The 18,730-nt window shown below is 42.5% G+C and overlaps 1 protein-coding gene across 1 annotated transcript in view; it reads left to right on the plus strand.

Moving 5' to 3' along the window:
* The first annotated feature begins 632 nt into the window (after nt 1-632).
* fmn2b (formin 2b) overlaps nt 633-18,730 on the plus strand; it is a 50,278-nt gene continuing 32,180 nt past the window's right edge. Inside the window, exons 1-4 of the mRNA XM_033611991.2 lie at nt 633-2,587; nt 7,088-7,329; nt 12,052-12,230; nt 16,423-16,576. Of these exons, the coding sequence (XP_033467882.2) occupies nt 942-2,587; nt 7,088-7,329; nt 12,052-12,230; nt 16,423-16,576 (2,221 nt within the window). The 5' untranslated portion in view covers nt 633-941. The remainder of the gene's footprint in view (nt 2,588-7,087; nt 7,330-12,051; nt 12,231-16,422; nt 16,577-18,730) is intronic.

Raw genomic sequence — 18,730 nt, forward strand, 5'->3', positions numbered from 1 at the left:
GTGAGACTGTTTTTTTTCTTCAACTATGTTGATCATTAAAATAACAAAATAACAATGAAAACGGCATTAACAGTGATCGTTATATACCTAAAACTGTTGTTTAATGACTACTTTTGAAATTAAACAAAAGGCACAGCCTTACTTTTTGTTAGAATAAACATTATTATTTGTGTATGTTAACTATTAAAAAGAAAATGAAGGCCATATCTGATGTAAGAACCTGCAGTGACACAGAGCTGCATGAGAGGTCCCTTTACTGGAGTCTAACCCACACTTTGCATTATGGGTGATGTAGGCAGGAATCAGGGAATCTTGGGAGATGTAGTGAGCAACTGTGTGATTAGCTGCAGTGACAGACCAAATGAGAATGCTCAGCCAAGAGGAGGGTGCACATTTCCAACTCAACCCACTCCCCCTACCCTGTCAGCTCCAGCACAGTGTCACAGTCGCCAGCAGCATCTTTATTCCTCTCAGGGTCTTTTTATTCTTTTTGCTGGCAGGCCTAGCTTTGTGTCCCAGTCCCAGTTTCTCTGCATCTCTCCCAGTCTGCCTCCTTGTCAGAGCTCCACTGAGCACGCAGTGCCTGCGTCACTCCTTTCAGCAGATGGAGAGGAGGAGGAGGGGGAGGGTAAGAAAGAGAGAGGGGGGGGGAGGAGGAGGAAGAGGGAGCTCTATGTCTCTCCTGCATCAGCGTCAACATCACTGCCACGCCAGCCTTCGTCACCAGAAAACAACAAGGAAGATCGTCGCACAACAGAGATATGAAAAAAAGCACCAGCAGCTCCTCCTCCTCTTCCTCCACCAGACGAGCATCCACAGATTAGGCCAAGACGGTTCTACCTTTTCCAGGCACAGGCATCTTAAAGCTCCCCAAGGCAGGAGGAGCTCCTATAGGCATGACCTGAGGGGAGGCAGGAAAGCATCAAACGCTTATCATCAACATGGGCAACCAGGAGGCTAAGCAAAAGAAAGCTGCAGCAGCATCGGGTAATGGAAGCTACCCTTCGCTGGATGAAGGATGGAGAGAGGGAGGAGGGGACATCACAAAAAAAGGAGGAAAGAAACTCCACAGTAAGCATGGAGGTAAAGGAGCAGGCAGCGGTGGAGGAGGAGGAGGAGGAGGAGGGGGGATGCATGGCACAGGACCAGGAAAGAAGAAAAACAAATCAGAGTCCAAGTCCTCTGTTTTCTCCATCCGGAAGAGAAAGGGCAACCTGAAAGGGAAAGGAGGCGCGTGTTCATCAGTAACAGGCTCAAAGGAGGACGTTTTAGCATCTCAACATGACGAACTGGACAGCACAAAAACACCTGAAATGTCTGCAGATGAGCTTGGACAGTCAGACACTGAGGCCGAGAAGAAAAAGAGACCAGAGCCGGGGAGAAAGGATGGAGACGGACGGGAGCAGAGGCAGGAGGTGCAGCGGAAAGCCTCAACAGCAGCAACATCTCCCGCAGAGGATGGAGGGCAGAAAGGAGGGAGCTCAGGGTCGGACACAGATATATATAGCTTCCACTCAGCAGCTGACCACGAGGATTTGCTTGCAGACATCCAGCTTGCTATAAGGCTTCAGCACCAACAGCATGGGGGGGTTAACTCAATTGTGGAAGCACAGGAAGGGGGCGAAAGGGATCTGAGCTGGGGAGGAGGAGAGGAGAGGAGGAAGCAGAGTAATGGGGTCATTAAATTAACTCCTCCTGAGGTGCTTGACCTGACCCCAGAATTAGAGCTGGGCTCTGATGCCCTGTCATTCCTAGAGACAGGGACTCTGTCTGGCTCTGTCAAGCACGCAGACCAGCCTCCAGCACCACACCTCCCTTCGTACACAGAGGTGCATGAGAGGAGGGAGGAGAAGGAAAAGGAGGAGGTGGAGCATCCGGAGCTAAATGGGAAGGGGCAGAGGGAGAGAGAAGCCTCTCTTTGTGTTGCCACAGGCACAAAAGACCAGCATGCTTGGGTGCAGCAGCCCCCTCACACAGACATCACCATGGCTACTGTAGGGGGGGAAGCAGTCAGCCCTGTCGCCATGACAACCAGCGCTAACAGCTTCCCTGATCTCACATTTGACAGTGCTGGGAAAACCTCAGGGGACGAGGAGGAAACTGGAGGTGAAGTAGAGGAGGAGAGGGAGCCTGGGGTGGATGTGGATCTCAGTCCTCCAACCGCAGACAGCCACATCAAAAGTCCAGAACCCACCGAAGTGCTGAGCTCAGGGACCGTGTTTGGAGAAGGTGAGGGTCAGTTGGGCTCGGGTACCAGTGCAGAGTCCCTAGAGGACTGCCTGAGTGCTGGATCCGAATCCCACCACTTTGCTGCTGCCAGCACCAGTGCCTCCCCCTCCAACCAGGAGTGCAGGAGGAGCAGCGTGTCCTTCCTGCCTCCCCAGGAGAGCCCCACCCTAGCCAAACGACTCCTCAGGTCCACCCACTCATCCACCTCCTCTAGCCCTGTGGTGAAACCCTACCCTCCCATCTTCCCCTCCTACATCAAGACTACCACGAGACAGCTAAGCTCCCCAGGACAGTCCCCAGCCCTGTCCCCCTCCCACAGCCCCCTGTCCCCGCGCAGAGCCAACCATCACCTCCACAGGTACCTGTGGTGTTGTAACATACATTTAATTTTGTTTAATTTCTTGCATGAAGATATAACTGCTCATATGATGCTTTTTAACATAAAGTTGGATTTGGTTTTAACCAGACTGTATATGGACGGCACAACAGCTCCCCAGAAATGAAGTGAAAACATATTGATCGACCCCTGGTGGCTGGCTGTAATATAGGTCATAAGCCCTGCAGCCTCCATGTTAGCAGATAGAACATGGGCCAAACTAAAAACTCAAGGTACATGTAGGTAGGTTAGGTGGCTCTTTTCACACTGATGTATGTTCAAGTGTTAGTTTATCATTTAAGTTTGGTTTTAAAAAGTTATTTGATAAATATATAAAGGGACTGTGACATCATGATTGACAGCTTGCATGAGTCAATTGGTGCGCTTGTGATCAAAGGTGCTGCCTGCCATTGGATAGGACTAGTGTAAGGGCCGGGACTCAGTGGCGTAAGGTAGTCATGATGGCCCCAGTGCCAGATTTGTGGCTAAATTAGCTACCATATATTCCAGCATCTCATCACATGATCAATTAAGGAATTAACACTGAACACCATAACACACCAGCAGTCATCTTTGTATCATCTGTATATGGCAAAAATACCAAAGAAAAAAAGTAAGTAGAGTAGAGTTGTATGAGTAACTATGTAGTTCACTTTTAGCTTTTATAGTTTTTGTAGAATAAGCATAACATTTTGACATAGATTGCTACTGACTTGGCCTTCTTGACCTTTTTGAGGGCATAAACAGCAAATGGCATACTTTTTGTTTAACATGGCTTCTTATGTAATTACAGTTGTATCTTTGAGGAAGCAGTCTGAATTGTGCCCATTCTTCTCCCAACTCTCTATAGGGCCCTTTACCCCACGGGCCCCAATGCAACCACACTGCTTGCACTGTCCATATTTACACCTGGAACTTGACATCACAGCTCCACTTCCCGATAGCTACCATGTATATTCTGGGTCCAAGTGATGTCACAGCGCAAAATGGCAGCCCCTCCCCTATAACTGTGATATTTTGGCTTCATTTGTGTACAGTGAGAGGAAGTGGAGGTGCGTTGTCCGTCTTTATTTACAGTCTATACCATAGCCATAAATGGTTTTAACAGTCATTAGGTGATGTTAAGCAGCATTGTGGAAAACATGGATTCCCTTTGTTAGATAAGGAGGATATTTACAGTTTACTACAATTTGGGTCTTATTGTAGTAATTTTGGGCATCTTCCCTTATTACTGGTACTCAACAATGTAATTAATTGCTGAGGTCTGGCAATGTGTTGATGCTAAAAAGAAGTCAGACAGCAAGAAGAAACCTAAAGAGTCTGATAATCAGGCAGGTTGTGACCAAAACCCCAGATTGGTCAAACTTGGAAGTCAAAATTGCAAAATTATGAAATTATAATGGAAAGCTTCGTGATACGTGGTTGAACTCTGACCTACTGTTCTTGCTGCAATCTTTTTGAGCAATGAGGGATTATTAGCAACATTTCAGGCGTGGTTGGGATTTTATCTCCAAATAGAGTGGTTTACATAACATCTAAACTGCTGGCTTTTTAAAAACCTGTCTGATTGACTGCTTGTGTGTCTTGCCATGTAATGGGCTAATGTCACCATGCTCCCAGATCTCAGCAATACCTTAGTGAATATACTGTTATCAGAACTGATTGAAATAATACCCAGAGCTATAGAAATAAACCCACAATATAATAAAGTGAAAATGAACCATCACTTAGCCCCGCCCCCAATTAGTTACTGTTGCAATGCCTGTCAAACATTTTATTTTCACACTGTACATCTGCAACAATAGCAGTGGCATATTTACTATTGAAATAGGCAAAAGCAGATGATCATTTTGGAGTGTCTGTTTTGCTGACTTATATTGTTTCTGGTAGATTTCATTAAATGTAGTTTAGCTGTACCTAACTAGCTAGCTAACTAACGTCAGCTCTTTGAGTTGGCTGAAAACCTGACTCGTAAGAAAATCAAAACCCTGGTAAGATATCTTAAATATCATTTTAATAACTACATACATGATATTGTGTTGACTTAGTGTTAACTAAGTACTGTGTATGAAGCAAAAACCAAGAGTTCCCATGTAAAAAGTCAGTATCCTCACTTGCTGTTGATCAGTGAGGAAGTCATGAAGATAATGGGACAGCAATGTTCTTCTTTTGCTGGTAGAGCTAGTGATCCCTAATATTATGCAGTACTATAAAGAAACATACTCGTTCAGAGGTTCACCACAGAAACACATAAGTAAAAGCAACAGAGACAACCCAGTCACCAGAAAAAAATGTTGGCATATACATTTCTGCAACCCATGGATATCCTACATTGCATTTGCTTGAAAATTTACATTTCAGCAATGCTGTGGTTAACGTGTTTAGGCATGAAAAACCACTTGGTTATGGTTAGGAAAATATAGCACCCAGATATGGGGGAAACCCCAAAAAACAACTGGTTCTCGTGGCACTATTCCTGCTGTGAAAATGATGAGAGGTTACAAAACATCCACATTTGGTGCCTCAAAAGGCAGCTGGAAACAAAGTAATGACTCCCTAAAACACAAGCGTTTTCTTTTGGTCTCAAACAGTGGTCTGCAGCTTTGCAAGGGTCTTGCCTAGCTTACATGCTGTCCACCATCCCTCCCCCTCCCGGTGACCAAGTCAGCTCATATACCACGTCTCTTTAGAAACAATGATATGATATGTATGAAATATATAAATGTAACGCACTGGGCTGACACAGAGGCACGATTTATGCTGTTAATATTTTCAAACGGTGTTTCACTTTTACTTCAGAAAATACTTTAAGGATGAGGACTAACAGATGGGTGTAGATGGCTCTTTATAGAGCCAGCTGCACACCACTTCAGAATGTGAAAGACTGACAGGCCTGCCATATGTAGTTACTGTTGCTAAGCTGGAATTGGATAATTGCTGCTTGCTGGAGTGGTTAAAATGGATGTATATTGTTCACAGCTTCTAAATTGGAGGTACTTACACCACAGTTTTACAGTTTTTGGATTTAAATGATCAAAAATTATATCAAGAATACTTTTTCCACAAATAGCTTAAATATTTCACATCAGTGATGGAAATACCATTCAAGTGTTTTTTCACAAGTTAGCACTTTCACCAAAATCACTTAAAGGGACAGTCCACCCCACAATCAAAACTACATATTTCTCTTGTGCCATTTATCAGTCTAGATTGTCTTGGTATGAGTTGCTGAGTGTTGGAGATATTGGTCATGGAGATATCTGCCTTCTCTCCAGTGTAATGGAACTAGATGACTCTGCTTATGAAGCTCTCAGTGCAAAAGAAATACAATTAAAAAAACTCGACAGCACTGTCTCTTTCAAGAAATCATGACCTGGTTACTCAAGATAATCCACAGACCTTGCTGTGAGCAGTTTTATTATAGAAACTATCATCTTTATATGGCATTACACGTGCCAAAGAAAGCGCAGCATGCATAATCATGGATGAAAGGCCTGTGCTTGTGACCTGTGACAGTAACTACCTCAGGTGAGCAAGCAGTAGCCTCTCATCCATAAGTAGATGCACACTTTTTTCTGTGTGGTGATTCATTTGGCAGGTGTAGTTTGTAAGAAAGAAAATCCTTCCTTCAATTAAACTGCTCACAGCAGTCTGAGGATTATCTTGAGTAACCAAGCCATGATTTCTGGTGAGAGACATTGCTGTTGCGATTTTCAAATGTATTTCTTTGGCGTTTTGAGCACCACAAACTGAGTCCAAGTCCAAGAGAAGGCAAACATCGCAAAACTATCTAGACTGATAAACAACATTACAGGTAAGAGGAAAAATATGTATTTTTGATTTTGGGGTGAACTGTCCTTTAAGCCCCTTACAGACATGCACACACCCCTTTACATGAATCTGATGTCTCATTCTCAACTCTCCTGCACCAGGTGCCAGCATGCACACAGCTCTTTTCATAAATATCCTGTCATGTCAGAGTTGTAAGCAACATTAGTGTGAAAGTCACCTCTGTCTGAATGACAAATAGTCATCACTTTAACAGATAGATGAGCCAGCAATGTTACATATGTTACGTCTGGAAAGGGCTTTACAGTATACCTACCTTTTCCTCCTCTAGACCAACGTTTCTATCAATTGCCACATAGTTTAAAAGTCAACTTGTGTTGACACAATATCCTGATGATATGCGTTCCTTCACTAGCTAGTATGATGCCTGCTTTTGTTGTTGAAGTAACACTAACCTTTGACTGCTTCAGAGTAATGAAAACAAAAATGTGAAACACCACAGCATACTCTGAAAAATAGTCTGCATTAAAACCACAAGATTCATACTGAATAGACAGCAAAATGCCAAGAAGACTGATTTGGTCCTTCGAAAGCTACTTTTATTTTATCATTGTAATTTGGCTTGTGTTATTTAACTGTATGACTGTGATCTGTTTTCAAAGTAAAGCTAACCTGAAATGTTAATGTTGACAGGACGATGGCTGAGGGTCATCAGGTCCATAGGCAGCGCTCTCGAAGCCTCGCTGGGCCTCTGAGTCGCTCAGCTGACTGGACGGAGGAGCTTGAGAGGAGGATGAGGAGCAGAGAGGAGGATGGAGGAGGTTCAGGAGAATATTTGGTGGGCTACAGAGGAGGAGGCAGTCAACCCATCTGTGCTACCAGAAGATCCTCCTGTGGACAGGTTTCTACCTGCGGCTTTCAGGACATCTTCACAGGTGAGTACAGAGCGGTCTCAGTTTCAGATCAGATGATATTTATTGTGTCCCGAGGGCAAAAACAAAGAAGGAGACCTAATTTAACAAGTATGCATTAACAGCTCTGAGGACACACAAATATTGATTGTATGCTGTTAACCCGGATGTCTTTGGATTTCTTTAGCTAGACATCAGCAACCACAATGACACTGCTGATTCCAAGCACCATTATCTCTGACAGGATGTACACAAGCTGTTCCACCTCAGTAGTTTTGGAACAGCTGATTAATATCCTGTAGATTAATCTTACAGTACCTCCGTTGTTTCTATAACTACAGGTCAGTGAAAACATTATTCAATAAAAATATCAATACATGGCAAGCATAACCTCTCTGGCGCATTAAAAGCATGTAGTTAATCCTCTAAAATTAGATGTTGTTGAGCTTTGGCATACTGCAGTTAGCATTTGTGTCAACTGGTTTTCTATCAATAAATACATAAAGGTATTTTTAGCTGGAGAAGAGCTCAACCTTTTTTCATTGATCTATGTCTGCTCATGTGCTGTTCCTTAAATTCACAGAATTCAAATAAACACAAGAAGTTTGTGCTCTAGAGAAAGGATCAGCACTCAGTGAATAACCTCCTAAGCCCTATGGTAAGCTATTATGGCAAGGCTTAATTACACAGACCAGTGAGCAGTGATAACTAACATGTCTTTGGGGTCATCGGGTGGGAACCTCCTTTCACCAGTGTTTCGTCTAGTTGGTCCCACGACACCTCCAGGAGGCTAGACAGTGATCTCTGGCGTCCCAGAGACACTCCCCTAATGCCAGGTCTCACTGCTCCCCACACCAACCAATAACCTCCTTTACCTTACTTACGCATGGCTTTCTCAGCCCAAACAGCACTGCCACCTTCAACCAAACTCAGGCTCCATACATGCGAGCTCCAGGTAGAGACAGTGCTGATACTACCTTTCCTAGCACATTCACCATACTCTATTTCACACGCTACATAGCATAACTACAATATAAGCTAAAGTTAAAGGAGATAAATAAACTTACAGGATCAGCAAACACATTCACCTTGCAGCATGGTCTCAAACAAAAGGAATTCAAATAGGCCACTCCCACACTTAAATAACTTTCCTCTTCCTGGATTTCCTCCTGAGAGGAAGTGGATCTCTCCACCTGATCTCAAGGAGTTATGTACCCTGCTTAGTAGTTCCCCCTGCTGGCCCCCAACTAATATTATTTCTTCACTTCCTGATCCATTGGCTACATCTAACTGCTTCATCTGACATTTCCTTCACTGCCTTCCTCAAACTTTGTCCCCACACTCCGAGTTCCCCCAGGAGCGAGACAGCTGATCTTGCTATGAATCCCCTACACCCCACTTCCACTGGACAAATCCTAGTTTTCCATCCTCGCTGCTCAGCTTCTGCTCCTAAGTCTGCATATCTAAGTTTTTTTCTTTCATAGGCTTCTTCCACTGAGTCTTCCCAAGGAACTGTCAGCTCAATGAAATAAACTATCCGTTGACTCACTGACCACAACAGGACCATGATCCTAAACACATCTTGAAATCCACATGGACTACCTCAAGAGGTGCACGCTGAAGGTTTTGCCATGGCCCTCACAGTCCCCCGACCTAAACATCATTAAAAATCTGTGGATAGACCTCAAAAGAACAGTGTATGCAAGACAGCCCAAGAATCTCAAAGAGACTAGAAGCCTTTTGCAGGAAGAATAAGTAAAAACAAAAAGAGCTGAAAGACTCTTAGCTGATTACAAAAAGCATTTAGAAGCTGTCATACTGACTCTCGTCAGTGCATTGGTCACATGATTGCAGCATTCCCCTTTACATGCAGTTGATCAGTTGTCACATTTTATCACTCTACCAAACTGCTGCCACAGTCATACTACATTTTCAGGATTACAGTAGAAGTTTAAGTAGTTTAGTTATCTGAACTCCACTGATTTTTTAGATCAAAGTTTTTAGGTGTTCAGCAGTATTACTGCATATATGATAAAAGGTATATAAAGCTTAGTGTCTCCAGAGGGAGCTTTGTGAAATCTGATAAATGTCTACAATATGTCACACTCTTTATCTCTGCACGAGGCTAGTGACCCGAGGTTACATTAGATGCTACTTGCTACTGTACCACACCCAAAGTTCATGCCAAACTGTTGTTGTCAGAGAGACGATATCTGTGGCTCTGCTGATTTTGATCCTCTTTTTAACTGTCCATAGTGAATCTGACAATGATATAGGAGTGCAATGCTAACTGGAGTATTCTGGATGACATATACCTGAGAAGCTAAATTTCCAGAACTTGACAAGGGGAGTAAAGACACCTGATTTTGCAAAGCTAGATTTCTGCAGAAGACTGATTTCTTGGCCCTAAGTATCCAACAGAGTTTCTACTCCACATTTTAGTTGTACATACGAGCTTATGCAAGACAGGGGCAGGATGGAAGGAAATAGGATTACACAATATATCCTTGTATTCAGAATACTTTCATTAAAAGTTTTTAAAAAAAACTGAACAAAGCTTAGCCCTATGGGCCCGAATGACGCATAGTGCGTCCAAATTCACACCTGTTCTTCTCTATTGATTTTCTCTATTGATTCACGTGATATGCGTGGCATATCACATGAAACAGCGGAATTGTAGCTTTCCGACAAGACCAAGCACTTGTCGGTAGTCCAATGTTTTCACAGCAAAAAAAAAATGATAAAGTTACACTAAAATTATGTATAACAGAGCTTCCATACAGCTCTGCAGACACATAACTCTTAGATGGATTACTCGCAAATGCAGGCTCGCACAGAAATGCCACGCATATCACATGAAAGCGCAGGACTAGAGCTTTCCACTGATACCACACACATCATTGTGCTGTCATCCCATCATGCTATAAATCCAGATTAATTGTCTACAAAATAAAAACCTGACGAGTTTCTTTACAATCCATTATACAGATCTTGTTATCAGTCACTTCATATAGTGAGGAATATCATATCTTACCACGTCTTAGGCTTGCGTATGTTTCTCCCTGTCTATCCACATTTGTAGTCTGGCTTTCAAGATGCAAATATCTCCATATTGTCCAGTTGACACTCCATCAAACTTTGTATGACAAGACAAGCGCACTTCACCTTTGTGCACCCAGACAACTGCAGCCTAATTATGTATGCTGACAGGGCAGTAGTCACCATATACATTGAGGGGGACATGTGTCCCCCCCAATGCCCAAAATGCCCCCCAGTATATAACTGAAACTGAAAAACAACAACAAACTTTGTTTATTGCAAACAAAGTGGCAAATATTATCTTGGAGGACATCATTGCACTTGGTTGACTATTTTTCTATGATCTTAGATGTCAAGCTCAGCTCACATCTCAGCTACATCAGCTGATCTCAAGCAGCCCAATCAACTGATAGAGCTGCTGACTGATGGAAGGGAGTCAGCTGATAGGTCACATGATTCAAATGGGCACTCTCTTTCATGGCACCCTATTTAAACTGTTTAAGCCTGCCTACTGCCGCAGCCTGTCCTCCACCGCGGCCCCTCCTTTTATGTAGTGTCTGACTTATCAGTGTCATTTCTGTTTGTCATTGATGCTGGCTCTGTTCTGTTTCCAGGGGGTCTTTGCTGCTGCTCTCCCTGCCTTAGGCTTTCCGTGTAGGCGCATGGAAGCACAGGGAGGATTGCTCTCTCTGCCTCATGCTTCCCTTGTATGCATGTGGAAGGGCAGAGAGATGTGCTCTCTCTGCCTTAAAGGGCCAAACATGTGCCACATCTTTAACTGCCTGGAAAACGTGAGGTCATGTGCTGGATGCTACTCCTGTACCTTTTTTTGCCAGCTTTTAAGAGCTGAGGTTGCTAAACAACCTTAACAAGCACTGTATCATAACCCATTCACCTGAAATCCTGAGTGCAGAGCTGATCTTCTTCCAGGTGCTGTGTGTGTGTGTGTAGGCCTATTGTCCGTGGGAGAGATGTAAATCTCTGGCAGTCCTGCACTAAAATGCTCAACTTCTCCATATTTATCACAGAATAATATTTATGGAAGAAGGGAAAGAAGTCCATCAGTGGTGATTGGTTGGTCCTTGTCACATGACATGCAGTGTGTGCTGCTGCAATCCAAAAGTTGAACTCTTTTTATATCAGGGTGCAGCCATTGCGCTTGAGAATGCGTGAGCACCACAGTGGCGTTGCTCTGGCTTGCATGCCGCGTGTCTGTATTAAAAACAATGAATTCAAAGGCACAAGAAATGCGGCACGTGTACAGCTCCTAAGGCATTCCACTTAGGCACGTGAAAGGGCGGAGAGGTGTGCTCTCTCTGCCTTAGGCCTTCTGTGTAGGCCCAAGGCAAGGCAGAGATGCCCCAGAACAGAGCTATACCATCAGCCATAATACTGCAAATGGGCATTAAGGTTTCTTTGACTATCAATGTCCTAACTGAACTGAAATTAACATAAAGGAACCTTCAGTTATTTAAGTACAAAGAGTTGACTGTTTGTTAAATACAGACACATGTATGTTCTAAGTATAAGTCTTCTTACTCTGCTGTCAATCCAAAGGCTGACAGTAACAACTTACTCCAGTGCATGCAAACTTGTCTTAGGAACTGCTTTATCAAATGCAACAGATTATACTATTCATAAGTAGTTATTGTTGTCAGGTTCTCACATATAGTCACATAGGTTGTGTTTTCTTCACTGGCTGTCCAGGTCGAACTCTTCTGGAGAAGCTGTTCCTGCAGCAGCAACAGGAGGAGCCGGAGGAGGCTGAGAGGCTCTGCTCCAGGATCTTGGCCATGGGTCTCCTGCTGCCTTTCACTGACTGCTTCAGAGAGCAGCTGGGAGGCAGCACTGCCCACATCACCTCCACAGCAGCAGCCAAATTTGACGTATGTAGTCACACTTCATACACCTTTTGCCACCTGTGCACCTTGGTTATGTTTGTTGTGCTGTGTTTTTATGTATTGTAATGGAGGCCTTTTTGTTTTTATTTTGTGTTTAAACTTCATTAGCATTATTACATTGTATTATAATGCAATGTTGATAATGTATTATAATTTGATTGATCATTATTATCATCATAATTGTTTAGTTTGTTGTGAATTTTTTGTCCACCCTTTTGCGCACACCAGTTTCACAAGTTTGCAGTTTGTGATCTGCTAATTGCAGAGTCTACCCACCAGGAGCATCCATCATTGCCTGCCAGTAGTGGTTGTGGCCTTACAAGACCATAAGCAAATAAGTGGATTTTCTCACCCATCTATGCATTAGCAAAGAAGCATTGTGGCACAAAAGCAGCCTGGTCTATCTGATTGAAAGGAGATGTGGATGTGATGTGATGAGATACTTCATGCTCATCTCTCAGCTCAAATCCACTGCATGACGTGAACTTGCTGGCTCTCAGTCTGTTGCTCAAACTACAGATTGTACTGTAACCACAGACACAAAAAGAGTAGAAGCGGATCTCAAACTCAGATCAAACTCAGATTAAACTATAAACTAAGCAGTGCTGATCAAATATAAACCATGATTCTGTTACTGCACTGCCTATTTCTTGCTTGCCTTCAGAAACATATTTGAGGGCATTGTTTTGCTGTAGTACAAGACTTTGTAAACAGGAAGTGGGCTCCATGCTGTTTCCTGTATTGTAAAAACAGAGGCTGAAAAAGCTGAGCTCAACCTGTATAACTAGGCAGTGCTGATAAAGTATGAACCAAGATGCTGTTACTGTTTTGCCTCAAATGTTTTCAGAAACATATGTTATCCTACAGTTAAACTGCATTGAGCAGGAGTGGTTATTGGTCCTGTGTGGTGCAGTACATATACCAACAATACATACACAACAACATACATACTACAATACACATATTGCTGCATTACAATGCAAACATCACAACTTACACCACAATACATCTACTATAATAGACATACTACTATACACATACCACAATACATACAGTACAGGCCAAAAGTTTGGACACACCTTCTCATTCAGTGCGTTTTCTTTATTTTCATGACTATTTACATTGTAGATTCTCACTGAAGGCATCAAAACTATGAATGAACACATGTGGAGTTATGTACTTAACAAAAAAAGGTGAAATAACTGAAAACATGTTTTATATTCTAGTTTCTTCAAAATAGCCACCCTTTGCTCTGATTACTGCTTTGCACACTCTTGGCATTCTCTCCATGAGCTTCAAGAGGTAGTCACCTGAAATGGTTTTCCAACAGTCTTGAAGGAGTTCCCAGAGGTGTTTAGCACTTGTTGGCCCCTTTGCCTTCACTCTGCGGTCCAGCTCACCCCAAACCATCTGGATTGGGTTCAGGTCCGGTGACTGTGGAGGCCAGGTCATCTGCCGCAGCACTCCATCACTCTCCTTCTTGGTCAAATAGCCCTTACACAGCCTGGAGGTGTGTTTGGGGTCATTGTCCTGTTGAAAAATAAATGATCGTCCAACTAAACGCAAACCGGATGGGATGGCATGTCGCTGCAGGATGCTGTGGTAGCCATGCTGGTTCAGTGTGCCTTCAATTTTGAATAAATCCCCAACAGTGTCACCAGCAAAACACCCCCACACCATCACACCTCCTCCTCCATGCTTCACAGTGGGAACCAGGCATGTGGAATCCATCCGTTCACCTTTTCTGCGTCTCACAAAGACACGGCGGTTGGAACCAAAGATCTCAAATTTGGACTCATCAGACCAAAGCACAGATTTCCACTGGTCTAATGTCCATTCCTTGTGTTTCTTGGCCCAAACAAATCTCTTCTGCTTGTTGCCTCTCCTTAGCAGTGGTTTCCTAGCAGCTATTTGACCATGAGGGCCTGATTCGCGCAGTCTCCTCTTAACAGTTGTTCTAGAGATGGGTCTGCTGCTAGAACTCTGTGTGGCATTCATCTGGTCTCTGATCTGAGCTGCTGTTAACTTGCCATTTCTGAGGCTGGTGACTCGGATGAACTTATCCTCAGAAGCAGAGGTGACTCTTGGTCTTCCTTTCCTGGGTCGGTCCTCATGTGTGCCAGTTTGGTTGTAGCGCTTGATGGTTTTTGCGACTCCACTTGGGGACACATTTAAAGTTTTTGCAATTTTCCGGACTGACTGACCTTCATTTCTTAAAGTAATGATGGCCACTCGTTTTTCTTTAGTTAGCTGATTGGTTCTTGCCATAATATGAATTTTAACAGTTGTCCAATAGGGCTGTTGGCTGTGTATTAACCTGACTTCTGCACAACACAACTGATGGTCCCAACCCCATTGATAAAGCAAGAAATTCCACTAATTAACCCTGATAAGGCACACCTGTGAAGTGGAAACCATTTCAGGTGACTACCTCTTGAAGCTCATGGAGAGAATGCCAAGAGTGTGCAAAGCAGTAATCAGAGCAAAGGGTGGCTATTTTGAAGAAACTAGAATATAAAACATGTTTTCAGTTATTGACCTTTTTTTGTTAAGTACATAACTCCACATGTGTTCATTCATAGTTTTGATGCCTTCAGTGAGAATCTACAATGTAAATAGTCATGAAAATAAAGAAAACGCATTGAATGAGAAGGTGTGTCCAAACTTTTGGCCTGTACTGTATACTAAAAGAGTGGGTACAGCTCTGATTTGTTTTAGCTAACACTTAACCTTTGTTGTAAAGGATTTCAAATCTGTAATCAGTTTGATTTCCGTTAGTAATATGTTCCAGAGTTGACAGCCCTTCATGGAAGAAGCTGAATGTCCAAATTTAGATTTACGATATAGTATTTTACAATTGCCATTCACGCTGCTCCTTGTTACTCCATTATTGGCTTGTCTTTGAGTTCATCCAGAAAGAGCCTCTGGATCTAGACTGTTGATACATTTGAAAACTAATTTCAGGAAACAAAAGTTAATGAAGCTGTAAAAGCTAAGAAGATTGTATCGCTCTAATTTGTGACAGTGATGCCACCGGAAAGGCTTTTTGTCCATTATTTTTTAGTACCTGATTGTATTAAGATGTTAGGCATCTGACTGTAGATGGTGATGCTTGAGCCCATACTGTAATGCAATATGGAAGTTATTTTTCAAAGATGTTTGAGTCCAGTCTGGATATTTTGGGGAAGAAAATCTGTCTTGCTGCACTGAAATTTTTTTTTGCAGGATGCTGAGGCAAAAAAGTGTGTTTCTACCTTCAGAGACAAATTACACACTGCATGGCATCAATAAAGAACATCCATAGTAGTAAGTGCGCTGGCCAAGTAGCCATCTAGCTGGCTGTTGCTCTGTGGTTTTGAATTAGTTCTTCTCTTCTGATGAGCTGGAGTTGTTACCTGGGTGCTGCACTGCTTCCTGTTCCATGTTCATTTATCTAACTACCTCATTAAAATATGAATGATATTGATACGACTGCTGTAAGATGTAACATTAGTGTTGGCAGGCCAGACATTGTAAACATTTGGGGGTCAGCCCAAACCTAGAGGGGTCTGTTGGCATGTTCCCCCGGGGAGATTTTTTACAGCGGCTTTGTGCACTATTTTTCAAGCCCTTTGCCTAAAAATATGTACATCATTTGGGGGAAAACCTGATAGTTGCCAGGGGGGAAAAAAATCATCCTGTAGAGCCTACATCGTGTTTTGTATCTAACCGGTCTCCAACTGTCATCATTCTGAAACCATAACACAACAAATGTTGAGGATGACTCATTTTCACTCCTGTCTGATGTTACAAATTTTAAGTTACATAACAAAGGTAGGGGAGGCATGTGGCGTAAACAGTGTTACTCATCTTAAAACCTATTTATGTTATACAGTGTTGAGGTAGAGTTCAGAGAATGAAGAAGAATTTAGCTGACAAATCTGCTACATTCGAATCCATACCATAATAATCTAGGCTGCTCTCAGTGCTATATAAATGTGGTCTTCAGTACTCTGATTTGGATATTAGGCCAACAGAAAAACATTCATGCAATTATATTAGATTTGTTTAGAGAATAGCATATATAGACATATATTATTATCTAAATGACACAATGTTGTAGCAGTCCTCGTGGAGTAGCAGCCAAAAAGTGCTGAAAACAAATTCTACTTCAGTAAAATAGTTTTGTTTCCCCCAGCATGACCAGCTGTATACATGGGCCGCAGTTAACCAGCCGCCTCACTCCCTGGATCCTCTTGAAGGGAAAATACTACCAGGGCAGCTGAAGGGCCCCTGGCCTCCAACCAAACCAGGCGGAGACAACAGGACTGGACTCAAATCCACAGAGGCAGGTAGGGTCAGCACTTACACATGGTATATGTTCTCTCTCTCTCTCTCTCCCTCTCTCTCTCTCTCTATACATATATATATATATATAAATATATATATATATATATATATATATATATATATATATATATATAACATGCTGGCTACTTTCTTAATTGCATCTTTTAGCTTTGCTGTCCAAAAATAATTGACAAGGTGCTGCAATTTTGAGAGTCCTCAACCCCTAAAATTAATTAATATGTCAAGCCCTTCTCACAGTGTTTTCACTAGTGGAAATGACAATTCCACGTGTCAAAATGTCCTTTTGAGTAGTTCAAATATCTGTAAAAACAACTTTGACATGTTACAATTACATTTCGACTATAGTCAAAATTGATTTTCAGATATTTTTAATTTAATTATAGACATCAGTACTTCCTCTTTCACTAGTAAGAATAACGATCACAAATATCTATGAAATGTTATTACCTATTTCAGATATAACCCTAAACCCAACCCCAACCCTAACTATTACATTTCTGGTATGTCCAACATTTCAACAAACCATTTCAGACATTTGGGCATTATATCATTGAAGTACCACAAAGCCATTGGTCGACTTTTAAATTGGCATATTAAATTTAGATATTTACATACATCACACCACAATGACATTGTGACTGGTGGAAATTCCATATTTTAAATATCTAAAATTCAATTCTGACTAGTTAAAGCAACACAATGGAGTTTTTGAGCCCTCAAAATATATATCCAAGATCCTTGTGATGGTACATCAACTCACAATAGGTTGGATGACACCTACGTCATTGCTTGAGAGCGTATGTTTCACTTGCACTGGCACTATGCAGTTTCGGGGTTCGAGTCGGAACCTGGACACAAAAAGGACTACAAAATTTGGCTGCTTTACAGCATACGTCATATCCCCCTCCTCTCTTTAGAATAGCGTAGCCGAACCGAGGTGAACAAAGTTAGACGTGGTTGTCATGGCTGAAGCGACAAAGAAAAGGTAGAAAGTGAAGGTGCTGTCCGAGGAGACAAAGAAAAGAAAACGGGAGAGCAATAAAACAAGAGCTCGAACAAGGATTAATATTGGCCCGGCTTTCACACGCTGGCGAGAGCTGAAAGAGGAGGAGGGATGCCCAACCGATGGTGATCTGGCGCTGTTACTGCTGTTACCCTCTACTTAGGAGACTCACTGTCTGCAGGTCAGCTGCCTCAGGTACATTTTAAGATAAAGTGTTAGCCTACACACAGACAGCTTTCATTTTAGTTTGTCTTTAACAGTTTGCTGTTAGCACTGCGAGCGCGATGTGCTTGTGTCGACCACAAACGTAAATCATAATAGCAGTGAATGAGAGACTGCGGACAGAGCAGATTGAAATATGTCTTTCTACATGCTGATCACATGTATTGATAAAGTATTGGCTTGGCTGGCAGAGATTTCATCGCACTTACTCACAGTAACAAGCGTAGTTGTCGTTAACTAGAGTAATCTTGAAGTTATATTCCCTTCATCTGCACCGGGGCCTCTCTGCTGTTGTCTGACTTCACTCTGATGAGTTTGTGTGTGTGTTCGCGTGCTGTGAGGAGGAGGTCAGCCCTGAGAGTGAGCAACTCATTTCTGAGTTTCAAAAATGAATAAATAAATAAAGCAATCGGCCTAATCATGTACGTACAAAATGCTCGCGCAGAAAGATTTTTGCGACAGTTGTAACAGACAATACCGTTTTTCGTCTGTAGGAGGACCCCGTGAGGTAAAAAGCACAATCCTCCATTGTGTTGTTTTAAGGCTTCACCGTTGTACAGCCAATGTACTGGGAGGTAACTGAGTTGTTCTTAATTCTTCAGTTTGTTGTCAGTGTTCAAAAATAAGTTATGCGCTGTAACTTTTTCTTGATAAACAACGTATCCATCCACCTGTGTCAACTGTCTCGAGCTACACACACAAACTAAAGATTGGTATTGATCATCTTATCTCACTCTTGGAGAGACAGTAAATAAGAATATATAATAAGTAAAAATAAGAATACATTTTGACTTTTTCCTTTAACAGGAGGTCGATAAGCCCTTTGCTTCAGTGTTCAGACGTTTCCAAGGATCAGCATGAATTGACCATGCTTAGATGAACTAATGGACATATCATGACTACTTCGCAA

Source organism: Epinephelus lanceolatus, chromosome 21, assembly GCF_041903045.1.
Source record: "Epinephelus lanceolatus isolate andai-2023 chromosome 21, ASM4190304v1, whole genome shotgun sequence".
Taxonomy (NCBI): Eukaryota; Metazoa; Chordata; class Actinopteri; order Perciformes; family Serranidae; genus Epinephelus; species Epinephelus lanceolatus.